The sequence below is a fragment of the Eurosta solidaginis genome, chromosome 4 (assembly GCF_040869045.1).
Source record: "Eurosta solidaginis isolate ZX-2024a chromosome 4, ASM4086904v1, whole genome shotgun sequence".
Classification (NCBI taxonomy): domain Eukaryota; kingdom Metazoa; phylum Arthropoda; class Insecta; order Diptera; family Tephritidae; genus Eurosta; species Eurosta solidaginis.
The window spans coordinates 130,557,300-130,580,520 of NC_090322.1; the positions used below are offsets into that span (position 1 = coordinate 130,557,300).

Sequence of the window (23,221 nt, forward strand, 5' to 3'; positions counted from 1 at the left end):
CGCCCCACCTAACAGCCGCGACCGATCACAAATTGTCATCAATATCCTCTAACGGGAGTCCAAGGAAACTTGCCGTTTCAACAGTGGTGGACCATAAGGAAAGGGGTGTTAGAGGCGTTGGTTCCACATTATAATTAAAGAGATGGTTGGTGTCATGTGGGGACACATTGCAAGCGGGGCATACATTTTGTATGTCGGGGTTGATTCTGGATAGGTAAGAGTTTAACCTGTTACAGTATCCAGAACGAAGTTGAGCAAGAGTGACACGCGTTTCCCTGGGGAGTATGCGTTCCTCTTCCGCAAGTTTTGGGTACTGTTCTTTGAGTACTGGATTCACCAGGCAATTCCTGGCATAAAGGTACGACGCCTGTTTGTGGAGTTCACTCAGGACCTGCTTCTGTTTTTTTGCTTCATACGGCTGAGTTCGGAGAGAATACCCAGAAACCTATGCATCCCAACAGGCATCTGATTGATGAGCCAACACAGCCTAGGGGCTTAAGGAGCCATCTTCGTAAGCATTATGAGGAACTGATGGCGACTACTCTTGCCTCATTGTGTAGATGATGTTCTGGGGACATAAGGAGACAGCCCGTGGCGGTTCTGAGAGCCTGTAGCTTCTTCCCATGAGTAGTTTTTAAGCTTCGCGACCATATAGGGGACACGTAGCATGCCATCCGCTGGCCAATTGCTTTGTATGTGGTAATGAGCGCTTCTTTGTCTTTTTCCCAAGTACTACCAGTAAAGGATTTGAGGATTTTATTACGGATCTGGATTTTCGGTACAGTTGCGGCTGCATGCACACCAAAATGTAGATCCTGATCAAACGTCACACCCAAGATTTTGGGGTGTAGGACAGTCGGTAGCGTAGTGCCATCGACGTGGATCTTCAAAATGGTCGACATTTGGGACGTGCATGTTGTAAATAAGCTCGCCCTCTTTTCCTAGGCTTTTAAGCATCGGCATGGCTATGCCATCTGGGCCCACTGCTTTGGATGGTTTAGCATGACCGATGGCATCCTCAACCTCTTTGGCGGTGATGGTAATTGGTGACGCGCGGAATTTATGTTTATGTGCGTGTCTGTTGGTCCTCCGTCTGTCTTTGTCGACCGTAGAATGCATTATATATTGTCGGCAGAAAGCGCTCGCGCATTTTTTTGCATCCGACAGCACTTTATCGCGATGGAAACTTTGTATTGTCCCTAGACGGATTCGATAGGGAATTTTACCTACACCGGCAGAGAGGTTACCTTACGGAAAGCACACTCCCCTTGGCGGGCATCAGACGGGATAGGGAGGCCAGCAAAGCGGTAGTCTGTAAAGGATTTGTATTCGTCCCACTTTCCTTTTTTTAAGTTTATGAAAGTGCGTTTTTCAGTGACGATGAAGTCGGCGGTACGCTCGAGCGAAATAAGTATGGGCAGGTGGTCGGATGCCAATGTTACCATCGGCTGCCAGTTGACGCAGTTTACGAGTTCTGCGCTCACGATTGAGATATCTGGCGAGCTGTGACAGCTTCCTACCATACGTGTGGGGGCGTCTCCGTTATTGTGCAGAACGTCGTTTCTTCTGTTTGATCCGCCAACATATCACCCCTACTGTCCGCCCGCAAGTTTGAATGCCATAGATCATGATGGGCATTGAAATCGCCTAAGATAATGCGATTGTTCCCAGCGAATAAGGCCCTGATATTAGGTGGTATCCACTGGGGCAACAGGTGGCAGGAGGGATGTAGATGTTGAAGATTTCTAGCTTTGCATCGCCTGACCGGACAGATAGGCCTTGACGTTCTAAGACATTGTCCCTGCGGTCGATGCCAGGATTAAATATATAATATTGCACAGAGTGGTGTATGATAAACGCGAGACCGCCTCCATTTCCGCTCTCGCGGTCTTTCCTGTGGACATTATACCCAGAGCAGGTCTGCAAAGCAGATCTTGCTGTGAGTTTAGTCTCTTGAATCGCAGCAATGCGGATGTTGTGCCGCTTCATGAAATCGACTATCTCCGTAATCTTCCCAGTTAGTCCATTACAGTTTAACTGCAGAATTCTGAAGTGCATAAGGGGAGACGCCGCCACTCTGGGGGTAAGTGACGGGTGACTACGCCTGGGTTGTTGTTGTTGTTGTAGCAATGCTCGCCCCACCTAATAGCCGCGACCGATCACAAATTGTCATCAATATCCTCTAACGGGAGTCCAAGGAAACTTGCCGTTTCAACAGGGGTGGACCATAAGGAAAGGGGTGTTAGAGGCGTTGGTTCCACATTACAATTAAAGGGTTGTGGAAGGCCAGGACGCAATTGCTGTTGTGGCTCTGGGACTGGGCGTCCTTGGGCAAGCATTGGGGTGCCCGAATGATTTGGGTTTGCGACCTGGCAACATTGCGCTATGAAACCCGTCGGGGGGTTGCCGTCGCGGAGACCAGAACATCTAGGAAAGTGGCACCACCCAAGGCAGGAGCTGCATTGGGCGGATGTCGCAAACATATATATTCTGTGCTGGCAGACGGTGCAAACGGAGGTAGGGACTAAGAGTCTGTTTCCCTGACCTGCACGATTGCTGCCAGAAAAGAGGGGGGAGAAGAAGAAGGGGGCAGGGGCTGATGCTCAGCATTGCTACCAGCTCTACTACGAAGGTAGTAGTTATGAGTGGTATCAGCTGTTTGAGTTGTTAGCGCCGTGGGGCGCGAGCAGCAGCGGGTACTTGTTGTGCTTTCTGAGCAGCGAGGCTGCTGGAAGGTAGTGGAGGGGCGCTTAGGCGTAGACTACGGGACGCCCTTGGGCGTGAGCAGCAAGGACCCACAAAAGATTTATAAAAGTTACGTGGACCTCGGGTTTTGGGATCAAGCCCAGAACAACCTGTCCGATGCAACCATCCCTTGCACGAGACACACTGAACAGAGTATGACCGTCCTAAAAAGATTCTTTTCTGGCAAATGCAGCAAAACCATTTCTCAGGACCGGGGTCAGGAGACGGACCCGGATTGGATTCGATACCTTCCCGGAGCAAGAGAAAATGGAGCAGTCCTGCTGCAAGGAGCTGCTGGGAGGATGACAATTTGTGGGAGGGACGAAACAAATTAAATGGGGTCACACTGAAATGACAGTCCTTGGTCGGGAAAAATCCCGAGTCGCTCCGGTACATAGAACCGACTGCCTTGGGAAGCGGCAAGCGGGGCATACATTTTGTATGTCGGGGTGCGGTTTTGGCTCATCAATCATATACCTGTTGGGATGCCCAGGTTGCTGGGTATTCAACAGGAACTGTTTGGTTAGCATCTCATTTCTCTCCCTGATGGGGAGTATTCGCGCCTCAATATGTAGATGATGCTCTGGGGACAAGAAGACAGTCCGTGGCGATTCTGAGAGCAGTATTTTGGCAGGCCTGTAGCTTCTTCTTCTTCCAGTGAGTAGTTTTAAGGCTTGGCGACCTTATAGGGGACGCGTAGCATGCAATCGGCTGGCCAATTGCTTTGTAAGTAGTAATGAGCATTTATTTATCTTTCCCCAAGTACTGGCAGCAAGCGATTTGAGGATTTTATTACGGCTCTGCAATTTCGGTACAATTGCGGCTGCATGCTCACCAAAATGTAGATCCTGATCAAACGTCACACCCAAGAAACGATAGTAACTCCTTCCGGTGGTTAAGGTAGTTTTGATATGTAGAAATTAAACAAAAGTGGGGATAGGACACCACCCTGTGGCACCCCTTGTTTAATTGTTCTTGTTTTTGATGTTTCTTTTCTATATTTCACCGATGCCTGCCGACCACCCATATAATTTGCGGTCCAGCTTTTAAGACATGGGGGAAGGGTAGACCCTTCCAGGTCTTGCAGTAACGTGCCATGGTTGACCGTATCGAAAGCTTTTGATAGGTCTAGCGCAACGAGTACTGTTCTATGGTGGGGTTTTGATTTAAACCACAATTTATCTGGGTGCTAATGGTATTTAGCGCGGTGGTGGTGCTATGGAGTTTTCTAAAGCCATGCTGATGACAGGCTAGCTGCAAATTTGCTTTGAAAAAAAAAATACGGCCCTCGCTGTACTTTCTGTTACTTAATGTTGGGAAGTTCTACGAAAGGCAGTTGCCCGCTTTGCAGAGCTTTGTGGCTGCTAACTGCGCTGTTGTGTATTCGATTAGCACCAGTTCGTGGTTATTCATTCAATCTGTAGTGCGAAACTGTCGTTTTGTGCGATCGTCTCTCATTTTTTCTGCGGGGTGTTGCACTTTTTTAATCCATGGCTTAGAGAATAAACTTTCCGTAGTCAACCAGGACTGTCTTTGTATATCATTTAAATGTCACAAAACATTTGCCGAACATTTTTTAACGCTATATTTTGTTTTGCTTTTTTCTTTTTTTTTAGAGGCAACTTTGAAAAACGCAAGACTTTTGTCCTAATCTATAAAAAGCCAAATATATCAGATTAAAATCTAAACAAAAGAAATCACAAAAAGTAAAAATGTACGCAGGTGGCTATGCAGTAAACAATGGGAGCCCTCAAGCCAACTCAACTGGATTTTATGGAGGGGGTGCTATTGGTGGTGGTGGTCCCCGTCCCGAGCGTCCACATTATCAACGTAATCCCATAAACAGTGGCAATAATTCTGGTGTGTCATATGCTGGAGGATCTGGAGCTTATGGTGGTGGTCAGAACTCTTACCGTGGAGCTAATGCCAATTCTATGATGACAAGTAGTGGGCCAAGTTTTTATGGTAACAGTGTTGCCACTCCTGGAGGTTACCAACCACGTGGTAAAAATCCGAACTTCGTACCCCGCCATCAGAAACCAACCGGCGGTTATCAACCCGGTGGGGGATACCATGGCATGAATATGGGTTTGTTAAGCAAAGAAGAACGAGCTGAACTTCAACGTGAAAAGGCAAAAAATCCTGGACGCAACTTACAAGTACCACGTTGGGAGAATTTACAACCCTTCAAAAAAAACTTCTATGTACCACATCCAAATACTCTTAACATGAGTGAACAACAAGTAGCTGAAATGCGTATTGAATTAGAAATAACAGTTTCCGGAAATGGAATTCCTCACCCAGTATCAACTTTTGAGGAATGCTCGCTCCCAGAATATACTATTGAAGAAATGAAGCGGCAAGGTTTTACCAAACCCACTGCTATTCAAGCACAAGGTTGGCCCATTGCGCTCTCCGGACGTGATTTGGTTGGTATTGCCCAAACAGGTTCTGGCAAGACACTGGCATATATGTTACCTGCTATGGTTCATATTGCAAATCAGCCACCATTACAACGGGGAGAAGGTCCAATAGCTTTAGTATTAGCACCAACTCGTGAATTAGCTCAACAAATACAGACGGTCGTACGTGATTATGGTCACTTGGCTAAACCCGAAATACGCCATACTTGCATTTTTGGAGGATCTTCGAAAATACCACAAGCTCGAGATTTAGAACGTGGTGTTGAAGTTATAATTGCAACTCCTGGACGTCTTATTGATTTCTTAGAGAATCGAAATACCAATTTACAACGTTGCACTTATTTAGTATTAGACGAAGCAGATCGTATGCTTGATATGGGATTTGAGCCACAAATACGTAAAATAATAGAGCAAATTCGCCCGGATCGCCAGGTAGTCATGTGGTCAGCAACTTGGCCTAAGGAAGTGCAGGCACTTGCCGGAGATTTCTTAAAAGAATATATATCTATCAATATTGGATCGATGAATTTATCAGCCAATCACAATATTCGTCAAATGGTTGAAATTTGTCAAGAATCAGAAAAACCACAACGCGTTGTTAAATTGCTGAAAGAAATTGCACCAACCACAAACAACGCCGCTAATAATAATAATAAGATTATTATTTTCGTCGAAACAAAAATTAAGGTAAGAGGAAATTTCGCATTTACTACAGTTACTAGCAAAGTAATTAGATTTTTTGTAAAAAATTGCATTTGACTCGTTAATTCTTGGCCTTGGTAGCATACGTTAGTGGATGAAGGAGTAGTATTGACATCATAGCTGGGAACATTTTTCACTATCACTTAAATATTATCCAAATTCCTTAGTGGGTTTTACTCGTTTTTTAGTGGCGATATTAGCCCAAATTGTACCATTTTACACAGAAACTTATTGGAATTATAATTAAGTTAATGAAATAATTAATTTTTCAATTTTCACAGTGGGCCAATTGCTTTATTAACCAAAATCTGTCAGGGGTCTAAAAAAATAGTACGCTTACAGACAATTAAAATAAAATGCATGCGCAAGTTTTCATAGGTGTTGCGCCAAACCAAATGTGCCTATTTTTCAAAAAGTCATACTACCTGTTGCTAAAAGAAATGGCAAAAATAAAATTTTGTATTAATGTTTTTTCGCAAGTTATTCGCAATTTATTTTTTATTGTCATTTGTGACATTGACAATAAAATCCTAATCACAAAGCCAACCCGACTTGGTTTTGACTCCGCAATAAAGCAATAAAGATATAATAATGAATTATCTAAGAAATTGTGTTTCGTATGGAATGTTGACTTCAACAAGGGCCTTAAGTATTTCATTAACCCTTTCTATGAAATTGGTATTAGGGTGTATTGTGTCCCACTTTTTTTTTATTTATTTGAAACACTGTTTAAAGAAAAAAAAAATGAAAAAATTAATTTCTTTTTCAAAAAGCATTAATTTATTTCACCTGCATGTATGTACGGATGAAGCTATTCCAATACTTTCGACACAATTTTGATATACTGTAAACAGCAGGATTTAACAAAAAAAAAAGTAACCAACTCAATTGCCATAGCTTAACCCAGATATGCCGAGCGTACTACATGTAGTACACCCTACAAAGTCGTTTAAAAATATTTTTTTTTTTAATTTATCTTAATTTCTGTAATATTTTATGTTAAAAGAACGGTATTAAAAAAATTGTGGAAATTGCTTCACCAGGAGGTCCGTCGGCATATCTGGGTTAAGCTCCCACTGAAAAATTGCCAATCAGACTCATATAATTAAACTGTTTGAAGAAGGATTCAAGCCAAACCATTTATTATTTTAAACATATTTCTTTGAATATTTTTCAGGTCGAAGAAATCTTACAGATAATACGTAACGAAGGTTACACCGCCACTTCCATCCATGGCGATAAATCACAACCTGAACGTGATTCAGTATTGAAAGACTTCCGTAATGGCAAATCCAATATTTTAATTGCCACTGATGTTGCCTCTCGTGGTTTAGATGTAGAAGATTTGCAATATGTCATCAATTACGATTATCCAAATTCATCTGAAAACTACGTACATCGCATTGGTCGCACTGGTCGTTGTCAACAATTAGGTACTGCCTATACATTCTTCACTCCCGATAATGGAAAACAGGCACGAGATTTAATTTCTGTTTTGGAAGAGGCTGGCCAAGTGCCACCGCAGGCACTATTGGACTTGGCTCGTTCATCGGGTGGAAGTGGAAATGGTCGTGGTAACAATAATCGTCGTTGGCAGCAACAAGGCCAACCACCACATCAACAACGTACCAATCCATTGAATTATCAAGCGGGAGGTAATGCTAACGGTGCGTATGCTCCTAAACAACCTAATTATCAACAGCAGAATGGCTTCTATCAGCAACATAATGTGGGTGGTGGAGTTGGTACTGGTGGTGCTGGTGGTAATTGGAACAATAGATCTGGTGTGGTTAGTAGCGGCAATGGTGGTAATCAATATGGCGGCAATGTTCAAGACGCCAACGGTGGTCGCACTTATCGACCACGTGCACCTTTTAATGCTGGCGGTGGACCACGACCCATGATGGGCTATATGCCACCACATATGCAACAAAATACTAGTTATATGCCACAACAACAGCAATATCGACCACGTAGTCAGCAATTCATTCCACAACAAAATGGTAGTGTACCACGTTTTCAACAATATCAAAAACGTGAATATAATCCACAGCAACAGCACTATGACAAACAGCAACAACAACAACAAAATATGATTGCTAATGGTGGTGCTAATGGTGGCGTTGATCGTCAACAACTTAATGGAGGTGGTATCATGAATGGCGCTGCAGTTGCCAATATACAACAACAACAACAGCAGCAGCAACAGCAACAACACCAACAGCAGGTAGCAAATATTGCAGCTGCTGTAGCTGCAGCTGGCGGCCAGTTGGGTGGCGAGTATCCCAGCAATGTATCGACACCACCAGCTGCAGCGTTGTACGCTGCACCAGCGCAATCACCTCCTACCGCAACCGCTAATACAGCAGCTGCTTACATGTATGATGCTAGCGGCGTGTTAGCGGCTGCAGCTGCTGCTGCTGCTGCCAATCCTTATGGAGGCTTACCACCACATGCTACAGCTGCTTACTATCCACATCCACATCAGTTTGCAGCTGGTGTAGCACCAGTAACTGCTGCCGATGTAATGCAACAACAGCAGCAACAACAACAGCAACAGAGAACGTAAGTCCATCAGACTAAATATGATTTATAGAGCTCTGCACATGGCAAATATATATATAACATACACATTTCTTCAATTTTATCGATTTGCATATATTAATTACTTATTAATACTATAAAAAAAAAAACGATGAAATATTCATAAACTATAAAAATAATTGATAAAAAAGGGTGTTTGTTCAATATATGAATTAAATATAATGCCGGAAGGAGTTCAAACACTTCAAGACAATTAATAACAGCAAAACCCATTGTAATGAAAAGAAATATTTGGAAAGATAGCGCAACAAATAATGGTCATTAAGTAGTGCATATAAACAAGATTTATAACGGATATATATGTTTCCGAAAAAATTATCAATAATCTAACTTATCTAAAAAGACCTGACTTAGTTGAGTAAATTGTAAAACTCATTGCAACGCAAAGCGCCAGATAAACAATTAGTCGGCTTTCTCGAAAACAAACGTTGTTATAAGCAATACTGCAGAGAAAAGAAACAGCCTTTTCTTAACTATAATTTAAAGAAATGTCTACTCTGGGCAAAAGTTAAGAGCTTTAAATCAAACATACTATTTTGATGTTCTTTGGTAAAAGAATGCAGTATTCAGCAGCATGTATTTTCGAGTAAGTTTCATTTCGGGTAAGATCGTTAATATGAACTCATTTTAATTTTTTTTTATTCGCATAGCACTGTTTTATACATTTACTTAAACAATTCGTCGAATTTTTTCTTGTATGAAATTTGAACCAAAATAATGAATTGGTTTTCATAAACTTAAGCTCTACCGCATTATGGTATAAAATCTTAATTTAGCATTTAAGCATGTGAAAAAACTTTGAATGAGTACATTTCCAAATTTTACGAAATAATTTATATATAACTAAGAAATTTTTTATCCCAGTTTCTAGTAATATATATTAAAAAAAAAAGCGGGCAACTGAAAGAAAGCAGTCAGAACGCAAAAGAAACAGATAAAAACAATTTAAACGCTGAATACTACAAAGAAAAAATTTAATATTTTGAATTATTCATTAAAACATTGTATTAAGGATATTCCGCAAACTACTTTGCATCTTCAATACCATTTTAGTTATTATTACATTGAAAATCCAAACGATAAAAGATCGTGCTGCAACGTCTAAATACAATTCTTCATTATTAATATTTTTATACATTTGGCTCTTTTATCTAATTGTTCGAAAATATTTCATACGTATTTACTCTAGAGTAGACAGTAGGGAATATAAATTCTACTTGCTCGAAAGTAATAAATGATTTCTACAATCGGGCGGCCTTTAGTGTGCGGCCGTAGGCTAGTTTTTTTACAAAGAAAATCAATTTAATTAATGAGAAACAATTTTTAGCTTGATAAGTTCGAAATTGCATACGTATTTAAGAGTACTATTTTATTTAAGATGGTTTCTTTTCACAAAATTATAACATAGCAACAGCCAAAATCTCGCCAGTAAAAAACTTGATTGTATGTAATGAGAAAACATAAAATGCGCCACATTCATCCATACAAAAACTTAAACATAAAAAAAGAAAAGCTACAATAATACAAATAATTCCTAAGCCTAAACCAACGGGCCATAACACAAAAACGAAAAGTTTAAGCGGTGTTAGATGCTCTTGGGATTCAGAAACTTAACAATTACCAATTTTTTGAAACAAGTTTGTACAATATGCAGTACAATATTGGTGTTTATTATGCTCAGTTATCGAGTACATATATTTAAATTATTTTATTCATAATTTTTTTGTTACATCTGTTGTTTTTTGCCCTTAAATCAATTGGGGTGCGTGACTCTGGTTATCAGCATTCACAGTTTACAGAAACAAACAATAAAATTTTTAAGCAGATAAGTTCAAAACAAGGTGTCTTGAATATCTTAAATATTTTTTATTGTCAATTTTTATTTTCAACGTAAATGTTTTTGTTTTTTTTTTTTTAATTGCAGCATAAATGTTTTTTTTTTAATTGCAACATAAATGTTTTTTTTATCCCTATAATATATGAATAAAAATTTTGTAAAGTGGACCGGTCGACGGTTTCTCAGCCCAAGTCCTTTTAGGAATTTATTTATATGATTAAAAAAAAGGACAGCTTAATATGCTCATTTTTAACCAGTTCTAAGTGATGATATCTTTTATCAATACCTTAGGGCCGTTTAAGGCCCTTTAGTTAAGCTAGAATTTAACTGGATGATGGCAATATTTCAAATAGCTTCATACAGGGTGAGAATCCGCAGTTAAATCGATAATTGTGTATATTTTGTAGAATTAATGGAAAAATATATTGTGGATACACGAATATAAACAAAACAGCTGACATTTTTTACACTTTTGTCTTGCATTTAACTGACAGTCCATTATTCAGTTGACATGGAGGAAATGAGAATATTGATTAGTTATAGATAAGGGGCTGAGAAGCTCGGCCTAATATCTCTTCGGAGGTTATCGCGCCTTACATTTATTTATTTTTTTTTTATAGATAAGGGGCTAACTGAAGATGGTGAAAACGGCTCTTAGCCTGAATTTTTTTTGCTTGGCGATTTGCAAAATATTTTTGGCTTCCCAATTGTTTTGGGACAAATTAGAAAACATATATGTATGACTACTTTGAACTATTTTTAAAACCAACATATTTAGTATGCCAAATCTACAGAAAATAAATAAAAACCTAGCCGTTTCGAAGGCATCAAACTCTACCTTCGAGAGATATTGTCCTACTTTACAATTTTCACTATACATTTGTCCATTTATAAGTGCATATACTAATAGTACCACCATTTTGCTTAAATATTTTTATACCTTTGATAACATTTACTTTAATAGTGTCATAACTCAAAAACACGACTTTTGAGTTAATAACATATAAGCGTACCCAATATCATGATCTATGTTGTATAAAAAAATCTTTGTCATCAGTTAAAAATTTACCACGTGCTATAAAAATGAAAATATGCCTTTATATGCGCAACATATAGCAGTTGAAATCTTTGAATGGCTCCTGGAAAATTGTGTTTTTTGAGTTATGACACTATTGAAGTAAATGAGCGATATGTGGTCTATTCACGTCATCTTGATTATTAATTTATCCGTTTAGAAATTATTTCTGAACAGCATCAAAAATAAACCACAAAAGCAGATAATGTGACGATCACGCCTAAGTGGATATCCCAAATGGGTTTCCACGATACGAAAAGAAAATATGTTTATCGCGCGTATATGTATAGTAAGAAAAAAAAAAACAAATTGCAGTAACTTGAATACTGTGATATGAGATGCTTTTCGAATACTCTTCACACTCGTAAATTGTTGAACCACTTAAAATAAAATCAGCAACGGATTTAAATATTTGTCTGTAAAGAAGTTTATATACATATATTATAGAAAATAATATGTAACATAAATTCTTTCACTTTGCATGCATTGTTGTTGCTTGCACTCTTAAGTGAAAGAAAGAACACAAAAGTCGTCGACAAGGACTTGGTACTCGAATTTTAATTTTGAAGCAAAATAAACAATTTAATAACTAGCATAGCTGAAGGGAAACATGTTGATGAAATATGAATAATAATATTGAAGCCAATATCCAACAAATAGGATATATTATTGCCACTAAGTAAAGAGCAGAACTCTCAATATACAATGTGAATCTATAGTAAAATAGTTCTCATAGGAACTATATTTACTGTCTTAATGGGATAGAATTTCGAATAGAATTTCTTACCGATTCGTATTACATAGAAACGACCCAGCATAAAAGTAAATATTTTTTTAGTTATCATACATAAAGATACATACATGCATATACATACATTATCTACTAAATGTGAGGAAAAAAGCGAAAACATAAAACGTGAAACGTAATTTTTAAGATATAGTTTTTAAATTTTACTTAAAAATCTATTCGAATATTCATAACCAAATATTTGCCCCAATCCGAATGTATGTATGTACAATCATACAGTTCGCCCCATCCTAATAGCAAGGTCGTATCTCAACAGTCTTATTAAAAAGGCCGTATCTCAGCGAAGTCGCTTATCAGGAAGCCGGTTAAAGAGGTTCTAAATTGGAAAAATAAAATTTTGACAAGAGATATGAACTAAATTTAGTTTCATTTCTTTTCACAATTCGTTAACTACTTAAAATGGTAAACTATACTATAGAAGACACATTTGTCAATATTCCCGTTTACCAATATAATAAAAAGCAAATAAATTATGTTAAACCTAAAGCTTTTTTGACAACAAAATATTTTTTTTAGTTACAACCTCTTTAACCGGTCTCTTGAGGTACGATTATTAAAGACTACGCTCAGATACGGCCGCATTAGCAGAATGTATAAGATACGTCCTTTTTAACAAAACTGTTGAGTTACAACCGTTCTATTAGAATAGTTCGAATTTTAATACATGCATGTACAATATGTAAATATTTGAATGTGTATGTGCTTTAACTTAAGCATCTTCTAACCGGTTTTAAGTGATTTTCGAACAAATTTCTTAAGCATATAAAACATCCAGCAATTTGTTTAATTTGCACATTAAAAAAAAATTGAATAATTAAAAACAGCTTAACTTTGGCTTAATATTCAATGTTTTCGAATATTGTGACAAATCGCATTCTTCATGGTTTTATATTGAAATTAAGTAAGCGAAATTACCATAACAAATATTGCAAATTAGCGACAAGCTAAATTTTGCAAATTAATTGTATTCGGTTTTTTATATGCATATAATATGTATGTATTAAGATGTATTGGTAAACTATGTGCTAAGCATAGGAGAATTAGAAACGAAGCTAGATTTTATATCAAACAAACACAAATACATTAAAACTATCAGCGATATCTTCACGACGGGTTGCACTGCACATTTGATGACTCGCAGCGAACCAAATGACGCAAACGTATACGGAAAAGATCACTACACATAAAATGGGTTTTTACTTTTTCCAGTTTTCTTTACGATAGTCATATGCTAGCGCGTTTGCGAACCTTTTGCAAGAACCTATAGCTACACTTTTTTTATGTAAAACTAATTTCAAAGAATTCTACGTGAAGCTTCATTAAATTTGATAACAGTATTTAGTAATATGTGTCGAACTCAACCCAAAGATCTCTTAGTTAAAAACATATTCGATTTCTTGAATTGAAAATTAGTATGGTTGGAAATGAAAATAATTATTGTCTTGGGTATGGTATATCTAGTTTATAAAAGAAATAAAAGAAAGCACACATTGCACTTAAAACCCAACTTCACACAATAAAAATAAAGAACAACTAAGACTAATTAAAACCAAAAAATAACATGCTTTTTATGGACTTCAAAATGGAGAACAAGAACGAATAGTTCAAGCACTTTCTTTTTAACTACAAATGCCATACTCAAGTTCGCAGACATTTCCTCCTTTATTTGTCTACCTAATTTATATACATACTAGAAGCTTTTACATTCAATTTTTTAGCTTGTAGGATTTTGTAATTAATTGGAAAAGGAAAATAGTTTTATACCAAAGTAAGGATATGCGGTTGGGTTTTCAGCCAAAAAAAAAATATTTTGATTATCAGGGTATGCGAAGATAAGCAAGCCAGTGTAATTGTTAGAAAATCAAATAATGTTGTTTTAAAAACAACATTTAGAGAAACCAATACTTTAAACGCGGGTTATACATTTGTATATATAATTAATACAAATATATGTATTTACATGTGTGTAGAATAATGGAAAGAAAGCGAATACAAATTTAGCATACACAAATAAAAAAAACCTAAAAAAACCCGGTTTTAAAAACTAACAACTAACAATGTGATAGACTAAAATAAAAGAATAATAACAACTGCATTACTATATATTTATGTATATGGATGATATGAGGCACATTCTAAAACTACATACAAGTTTTTAATATAGTTTTTATTACATAATTTTTATTATATATTATATACAATGCGTGTAAAAAGATAAAATGAAATAATTAAACGCACTGAAAACATACAAACTACTATTTATACATATACAGTTTTGTGTAAAAAAAGTATTGGAACATTTTCAAGAATATTGTATACATTTAACAACAATTGCAAATGTTTGAAAGTATAGTAGTTATGTAAATTGCTAAATCTACAAAAACAAAAAACTGTTTCTCATTAAAAGCTTAACATTTTTCTTTAACTTTTTCCTTTTAAAAATTCATATACATATATAAGAAATATAAGAATTTCTTGCATGAGCTGTGGGTTTCGATTATTTTAAAGAAATAAACACATTTTATTAAAATAATGAAAAAGAAAAAAATCACAAATTTATTTAAATAACACAGTCATACAAAAGGCACACGAAACTACAAAAGAGTCAGAATAGCTGCGAAAAAATTGCAACTTTATAAAAACAAGCTTGAAGATATTGGTTTAGTTGAAGATAATTATCACTTTGTAAAAAAATATGTTATACGTGTTATTTCTTACAACGATTTATGCCAAAATAAAGATACAAATTTTTTGTTGAGTCTTGACTGTTTTTGGTTTAAGGTGCGCTAATGAATGTTATAATAGATAACAGCTCTGTTTAATACTTGTATTGTTCACAGCAACCGGTCTAGTTTGAAGGTCTTAGTACCGGAATCTACCCGGTAAGCGACTGTCTCTTTGGCAACACTCTCCACATTGTACGGGGATTTGCTTTTGGAACTACAAAGCAAAAACAGCAGTTTTTTATAAATTTAATTATTTGTTTTTAAATACATATATGCATTTCTACGTGATGTAAAAAATGGAAATTTGTGAAAAATCGCTGAGCGAACTAATGAATTTGTTATGGATTACCTAGTGCTTCTGTTTTACAAAGTTAATACTTACTATTCATGTTTCTTAATACCGTGGTCGAAATGAAATCTATCAAATAGATACGTATTTACAAATTTTTTGTTCGAATTTATTTCTTTTTACTTTTTAAACAAGCATTTTATCACCTTTTTCTCTATAACTTAATGCGTACGACTTATTTTGAAGAAAACAAATTTAGATAAAACGCAGGATCTATTAATATATACATCTTTATATAATTTTTTTATTTACCGGATGTCCGTAACATTAGTAAAGATATTTTCAATATGCCCACCTAAAAAAATTTGAATATATTTTTTTAAGTTACATAAATATCGTATGTAGATCACGTAAAACGAAACAATAAAGCAACAGAAACCAAAAAAAGAACTACATGTATTTGAGTATAGATTAAAAGAAATATGCATACAAAATATGCAGCTTAAAAAGTCTGAAAAATTAAATTTTATTAGCAATAACATTTTTTTACCTAAATAATCAAAGAAAATAATTCAAATAACTATGAAATGGTGAAGTGTGTGACACATAAAAAAGGATGATCGTATTGTGTCATAAGTATTGGTTTAAATTAGTTTATGTGTTTTTTCTTTGCGTAAATATATATCTTATGTATGTATACAAAAAGTAAACGTTTACATTACATACGATATTAGTGTATGAAAAACAAAAAAAAAAGGAGGCAGGCATAGATACACAGAAAAGTTATAACACAAAACAAATTACTGGACAGCAGTATTTATATATAAAAGTGTATGTACATATGTATATAAAGCGTGCACACCTTGCAACCCCAATTAAAATATTTTTACCATTCAATACCGGAAAAAAAAGCAATAAATATCACTTTAGGGGCTGCCTTTTTAAATTGTTTGTCTTATCCAAATAATGGCAAACTAAAGATCGATGAATTTTTGAAATACAATTTTTGTCCTAGATAGAAAATTTTAGGAGCAAGGATTTTTGTTTTCGAAATCCTTCTCCCAAAAAAATGTCTTATTATTTATACGCGACAAAGTCTATATAGGCAGGCTTTGCACAAATTTGCATTATAACAAATACACTAAAGAGTATCTAATATTTTTCAAAATTTATGATAAGTATGCATATTTAGTTAATTGCAGGCATGCTTAACCAACGAACCGATATCATTTCGTTACGAAAACCAACGTTAATAAATGAAACGAAATGACTTTGTTTCGTTTATTAACGTTGGTTATCGTAACGAAATGATATCGGGTCGTTGGTTTGACGTTCTTAACGTTAATAAACGAAACGAAATGACTTTGTTTCGTTTATTAACGTTGATTATCGTAACGAAATGATATCGGTTCGTTGGTTAAGCATGCCTGGTTAATTTCATGCTAATTCGTGTTCAGCCTACTTAAATAAACTTTACTTACTATATATGTATTTGTACTATGTACATATGTCCGAATTTATTTTTTATGCAATACCTAATATCTAATAAAATAATTGGGAGGCATTTGAGCGTTTGCATTTTTTTTTTTTTTTTTTAGTGAAAATTATTTATGAATTGTGATGAATTTGAATGTGAGTAAGCTCTGCTGCACAAATTCCATTTTTACATACAAACTATGTGTATATATATAAATTTTTTTCATTTTCAAGTTGTGTATGTATGTATATGAAGCGAAAATCATAGTACAACTAGTTATTGTTGAACCTTAATGCTGCGTTTATTGTAAAACATGAAATTTAAACAATACAATACTACTAAGAAATATATAATAGGGTGTACAAATATACAGAAATTTGGTGATTTTTTTCTTAATTTATTTATTCAATATTATATATAAATTTAAATTTTGCCCAATTCCGCCCGTACTATAGGCTATCTTTTACATAATCTAAAAAGAGACCACTGAAATGCAAAATAAATTGCGGTATATAATCAAAAATATATATCGCTCATTTACTTCAATAGTGTCATAACTCAAACAACATGACTTTTGAGTTAATAACATATGAACCTACCCAATAACATGATCTACTATGTTGTATAAAAAAATCTTTGTGATCAGTTAAAAATTTACCACGTGCTATAAAAATGAAAATATGCCTTTATATGCGCAACATATGGCAGTTAAAATCTTTGAATGGCTCTCCTGGAAAATTGTGTTTTTTGAGTTATGACATTATTGAAGTAAATGAGCGATATACTATATATTTTTATGAAGTGATAAAATTCGTCGCTTTCATATTATTTTTTTTTCAATTTTTTTAATTCATTCCAAACACATTTAATGAACATAACGACCCGTTTCTGTAACTCGATTCGAAAATACGTGTATGTGAATTCGGACTTTTTGTGTTCTTAGCTTTATTGACTCATCTGGTATTTGCGAATGTAAAACCAAGTACCGTAATCTTGCCGAGTAAGAAACATTGTTCTGTAAAGCATTTGAAAAGTCAATACTGTCGGGAAGTAGAAAACCAAAATTGTAAAAGTTCGAGTTTTTGCGAATTCTTTGATTCAAATCGAAAGTTACAGAATAGTGTCACCGGTATATACAGTACTTTACATACTTTAATGCAACACACTGAAACATATTTTTTTATATATAAATGTGAAAGTCATGTAAATGGGTAATGTATTAATCATGCCAACATTATCGACATATGCCTTTCCGCGAGAAATTGGAATCTAGTCGCAACAAAAAGTAGAGGATTTATGTTTTTTGAACTTGTAACAAAAAACTCGTTTTATAATTTTTTCGAAATATTTTCAAAAAATATTTTAACTGCTCCACTATATTGTCGCGATTGATCAATCGTTTAATGATCTGTGTACGATCACACGGCACAAGTTGGTATGTACCAACGAAAACTAAAACTGTAAAAGCGTATTAAATTGTTACGAAAGTTTTTGCTCGACCATTTCTTTTTGGTGCTGCAATCAAATTTCCATAAAATCGAAATGACACAAATGAAAATGAATTTAATGTAATTGTACTTGTAATTAAAACGTATGTATTACTTTCAAAACATAACATACACAATTTATGAAAACATTATGCTGTAAAATATGTGAGGCGTCGAATCCGAATATTTGTATGCAATTCAAAACAAATAAAAACTCGATCATTACAAGTGAAAAGTAGAAGTTCTCAATAGAATTCTAAAAATATGATGCAACTAATACATATTTTATTGTCATTCATTCAAATGAAGATTAAACAAAAACTTATAATAAAAAAGTATTTTAATTATATTCATTTAAGTATGACATGGGAGTGAAGATTTTTAACATGAATTGAGGAGTTCCATATCAAAAAGAAATAATTACAATCGGAACAGTTTCGAGAAGATCAAGAAAACGTAATAAAATTAGTATCTAAGTATGAATCTAAATCTTACAATTTGAATTTAAAGTAGGTCAGACCAATCACTCTGAACACTTTTCAATAACTGTATTGGAGATATTGAAAAGGAGAACGTGATTACATAAATATTGCATTTTGAAATGGCACTCCTCAATTGTAACGCATAATATGGGAAAATGTTTTTTTTATTTTTAATGTTGCTCTTGAAATGGTAATTTTTATTTTCATTTATATTACAATATAAAATTTATTAAATTATAATTTTCTTTACTTTTTAATTATTTGTATTTCTATCAATGCAGTGGGTATGTTGACTCGGTTACTAAATATAGTTTATAGGCGAACAAGATCAGTTGACGGTACAACACCCGCATTTCTACGATCCAGGAGACAAAGCTCACGGCAAGATCTGCTTTGCAGACCTGCTATGGAATCGTAACATACGATCACGGATCGAAAACGGTTTTCACACAAGCGATTAAAATAAGGCTATCCAACTATTTCAAAAAATTTAATATATTATGGATTTAGTGAGTACGCTTGTCCCTAGTTCACATATTTCGTTAATCCAATGCACCATTGCGGAGCTATAGCATTCGATCACGGATCGTATATAACGATTCGGCCCCTGCTCTGGGTACAACCTTCATAGAAAATCGCCTCGCGAAACCTGGCATTATCACCGACTAAATCTTCCGCGACCTTATTTACAACATGGACGTCCCAAATGTCGACCATTTTGAACATCCACGTCGATGGCTCTACGCTACCGACTGTCCTACACCCCAAAATCTTGGGTGTGACGTTTGATCAGGATCTACATTTTGGTGAGCACGCAGCCGCAATTGTTCCGAGAATTCAGAGCCGTAACAAAATCCTCAAATCCCTTGCTGGCAGTACCTGGGGAAAAGATAAAGAAACGCTCATGACTACATACAAAGCAATTAGCCAGCCAATTACGTGCTACGCGTCACCCATATGGTCGCCAAGCCTAAAAATTACCCACTGGAAGAAGCTACAGGCCTGCCAAAATACTGCTCTCAGAATTGCCACGGGCTGTCTTCTTATGTCCCCAGAACACCATCTACATAATGAGGCGAGAATACTCCCCATCAGGGAAAGAAACGAGATGCTGACCAAACAGTTCCTGTTGAATACCCAGAAACCTGGGCATCCCAACAGACATCTGATTGACGAGCCAGCACCGCCTAGGGGCTTAAGGAGTCATCTCCGTAAGCATTTTGAGGAAATACGGCATCTGAGAACACAGCCGTATGAAGCGAAAAAACATAAGCAGGTCCTTGGTGAACTCCACAAACAGGCGTCGGACCTTTATGCCGGGAATTGCCCGGTGAACCCAGTACTCAAAGTAAAGTATCCAAAACTTGCGGAAGAGGAACGCATACTCCCCAGGGAAACGCGTGTCACTCTGGCTCAACTTCGTTCTGGATACTGTAACAGGTTAAACTCTTACCTATCCAGAATCAACCCCGACATACAAAATGTATGCCCCGCTTGCAATGTGTCCCCACATGACACCAACCATCTCTTTAATTGTAATGTGGAACCAACGCCTCTAACACCCCTTTCCCTATGGTCCACCCCTGTTGAAACAGCAAGTTTCCTTGGACTCCCGTTAGAGGATATTGATGACAGTTTGTGATCGGTCGCGTCTGTTAGGTGGGGCGAAGCACTGCTACAACAACAACAACAACAACAGAAGGGAAATGAGGCGGATTCTCATTTATCATCAACCACTCAGTGCAATATAATTTATTTATTTATTTATTTATTTATAAGACTCGTTGGTTGAGCGTAAGACTAATGTCTTAAGCCCATCATCATTAATTAATTTACAATAGTTTCATATATAATTAATAATAATAATATCTAATAACAATAATAATTACAGTATATGCATATCATAAAAAATTTAATTAATTTAAATCATAATTAACAACTTATAACAAATATTTTAGGTTTAGAAAGATTTATTCCTTAAAATATGAAAAACAGAAATTAAGGTCATAAGAATGAAAAGTAAAAGAAAATAGGAAGAAATATTTAGATATTTAAAAACTTAAACACTTCCAATTTAAAGCGCCTGGGATTTGTTATCGATTTAATTTTGTTTGGTAAAGAGTTCCAGAGTTTGACAACACTGACAAAAAGCGTTCGTGATGAAGTATTATAATGATGTTTTGGTACGATGAGGTTGCGTGTTCTAATCGAATGCGCAAAAGCCAACTTTTCAAAAAGGTACTTTGGATTTCTCATATTAATGAGTTTATGCATATATATAAGATTACGGTACTTCAAGTAGCAAGTCAGATTGCAATCGAGTATCTTGTAACTAAATTGTGAGATGTGGTCATACTTACGCCTAAAAAAACACATACCTTTCACAGCTGTTTATGGCCATTGCATGTTTTCGCTCAGATGCGCTATCTAGGTGCCCGTAGATGAGTTCGCCATAAGAAATGAGTGGAACTATAAAGGTTTTCACCAAACGTAATTTTGTGTCCTGCGGGACGAAGTTAGCTGTGTACCACAGCTTTCTTAGAATGAAATAAATTCTAGATATGATTTGGTTTATATAATCGGAGCACCCAAGGTATGAATTAACTTTGTAACCAAGGCTAGTTACAACTGACTCGAAATTTATAGACGAGTCCTCTAAAATTATTGGGGGAAAGAATTCCTCACAATTCGACCTGTGTGAAATACATATGGCTTTGGTTTTTTTTGCGTTAAGACTCAAATTATTACATTTGGCCCAAATAGAGATTGATTGCAAATCATCATTGATTCTAGCTATCAAATCTTCACATAGTCCTGTTGGACGGGATAGATATACTTGTGCATCATCCGCATAGAGGTGTATGGACACATTTTTACAGCAGTAGACCATATCATTAACAAGTAAGGAAGGTTAAGTTCGGGTGTACCCGAACATTACATACTCAGTTGAGAGCTATGGTGACAACATAAGGGAAAATAACCATGTAGGAAAATGAACCGAGGGAAACCCTGGAATGTGTTTGTATGACATGTGTATCAAATGAAAGGCATTAAAGAGTATTTTATGAGGGAGTGGGCCATAGTTCTATAGGTGGACGCCATTTAGGGATATCGCCATAAAGGTGGATCAGGGTTGACTCTAGAATTTGTTTGTACGATATGGGTATCAAATGAAAGGTGGTAATGAGTATTTTAAAAGGGAGTAATCCTTAGTTCCATAGGTGGATGCCGTTTCGAGATATCTCCATAAAGGTGGACCAGGGGTGACCCTAGAATTTGTTTGTACAATATGGGTATCAAACGAAAGGTGTTAGTGAGTATTTTAAAAGCGAGTGGGCCTTGGTTCTATAGGTGGACGCCGTCTCGAAATATCGCCATAAAGGTGGACCAGGGGTGACTCTATAATGTGTTTGTACGATATGGGTATCAAATTTAAGGTATTAATGAGGGGTTTAAAAGTGAGTGGGCCTTAGTTCTATAGGTGGATGCCTTTTCGAGGCATCGCCATTAAGGTGGGCCAGGGGTGACTCTAGAATACGTTTGTATAATATGGGTATCAAACGAAAGGTGTTAATGAGTCTTTTAAAAGGGAGTGGGCCTTAGTTCTATAGGTGGACGCCTTTTCGAGGTATCGCAATAAAGGTGGACCAGGGGTGACTCTCGACTTTGTTTGTACGATATGGGTATCAAACGAAAGGTGTTAATGAGTATTTTTTAAAAGGGAGTGGGCCCTCGTTTTATAGGTGGTCGCCTTTTCTAGATATCGTCATAAAGGTGGACCAGGGGTGACCCTAGAATTTGTTTGTTCAATATAGGTATCAAAAGAAAGGTGTTAATAAGTATTTTAGAAGGGAGTAATCCTTAGTCCCATAGGTGGACGCCGTTTCGAGATATCGCCATTAGGGTGGACCAGGGGTGACTCTAGAATTTGTTTGTACAATATGGGTATCAAAAGAAAGGTGTTAATGAGTATTTTAAAAGGGAGTAATCCTTAGTTCCATAGGTGGACGCCGTTTCGAGATATCGTCATAAAGGTTGGCCAGGGGTGACTCTAGAATTCGTTTGTGCAATATGGGTATCAAAAGAAAGGTGTTAATGAGTATTTTAAAAGGGAGTAATCCTCAGTTCCATAGGTGGACGCCGTTTCGAGATATCGCCATAAAGGTGGGCCAGGGGTGACTCTAAAATTCGTTTGTGCAATATGGGTATCAAACGAAAGGAGTTAATGAGTATTTTAAAAGGGAGTGGGCCTTAGTTCTATAGGTGGACGCCTTTTCGAGATATCGCCATAAAGGTGGACCAGGGGTGACTCTAGAATGAGTTTGTACGATATGGGTATCAAATTAAAGGTATTAATGAGAGTTTTAAAAGGGAGTGGTGGTAGTTGTATATGTGAAGGCGTTTTCCAGATATCGACCAAAATGTGGACCAGGGTGACCCAGAACATCATCTGTTGGATACCGCTAATTTATTTATATACGTAATACCTGCCAAGTTTTAAGGGTTTTTTATTTCGCCCTGCAGGACTTTTTCATTTTCTTCTACTTAATATGGTAAGTGTCACAA

General features: G+C 36.1%; 1 protein-coding gene across 1 annotated transcript in view; it reads left to right on the forward strand.

Annotated features, from left to right (window-relative positions):
* Positions 1 to 18,912, forward strand: part of mahe (maheshvara) — a 34,450-nt gene extending 15,538 nt beyond the window's left edge. The window contains exons 2-3 of the mRNA XM_067782950.1: positions 4,362 to 5,855; positions 7,048 to 18,912. Of these exons, the coding sequence (XP_067639051.1) occupies positions 4,458 to 5,855; positions 7,048 to 8,439 (2,790 nt within the window). The 5' untranslated portion in view covers positions 4,362 to 4,457 and the 3' untranslated portion in view covers positions 8,440 to 18,912. The remainder of the gene's footprint in view (positions 1 to 4,361; positions 5,856 to 7,047) is intronic.
* Positions 18,913 to 23,221: the final 4,309 nt, after the last annotated feature.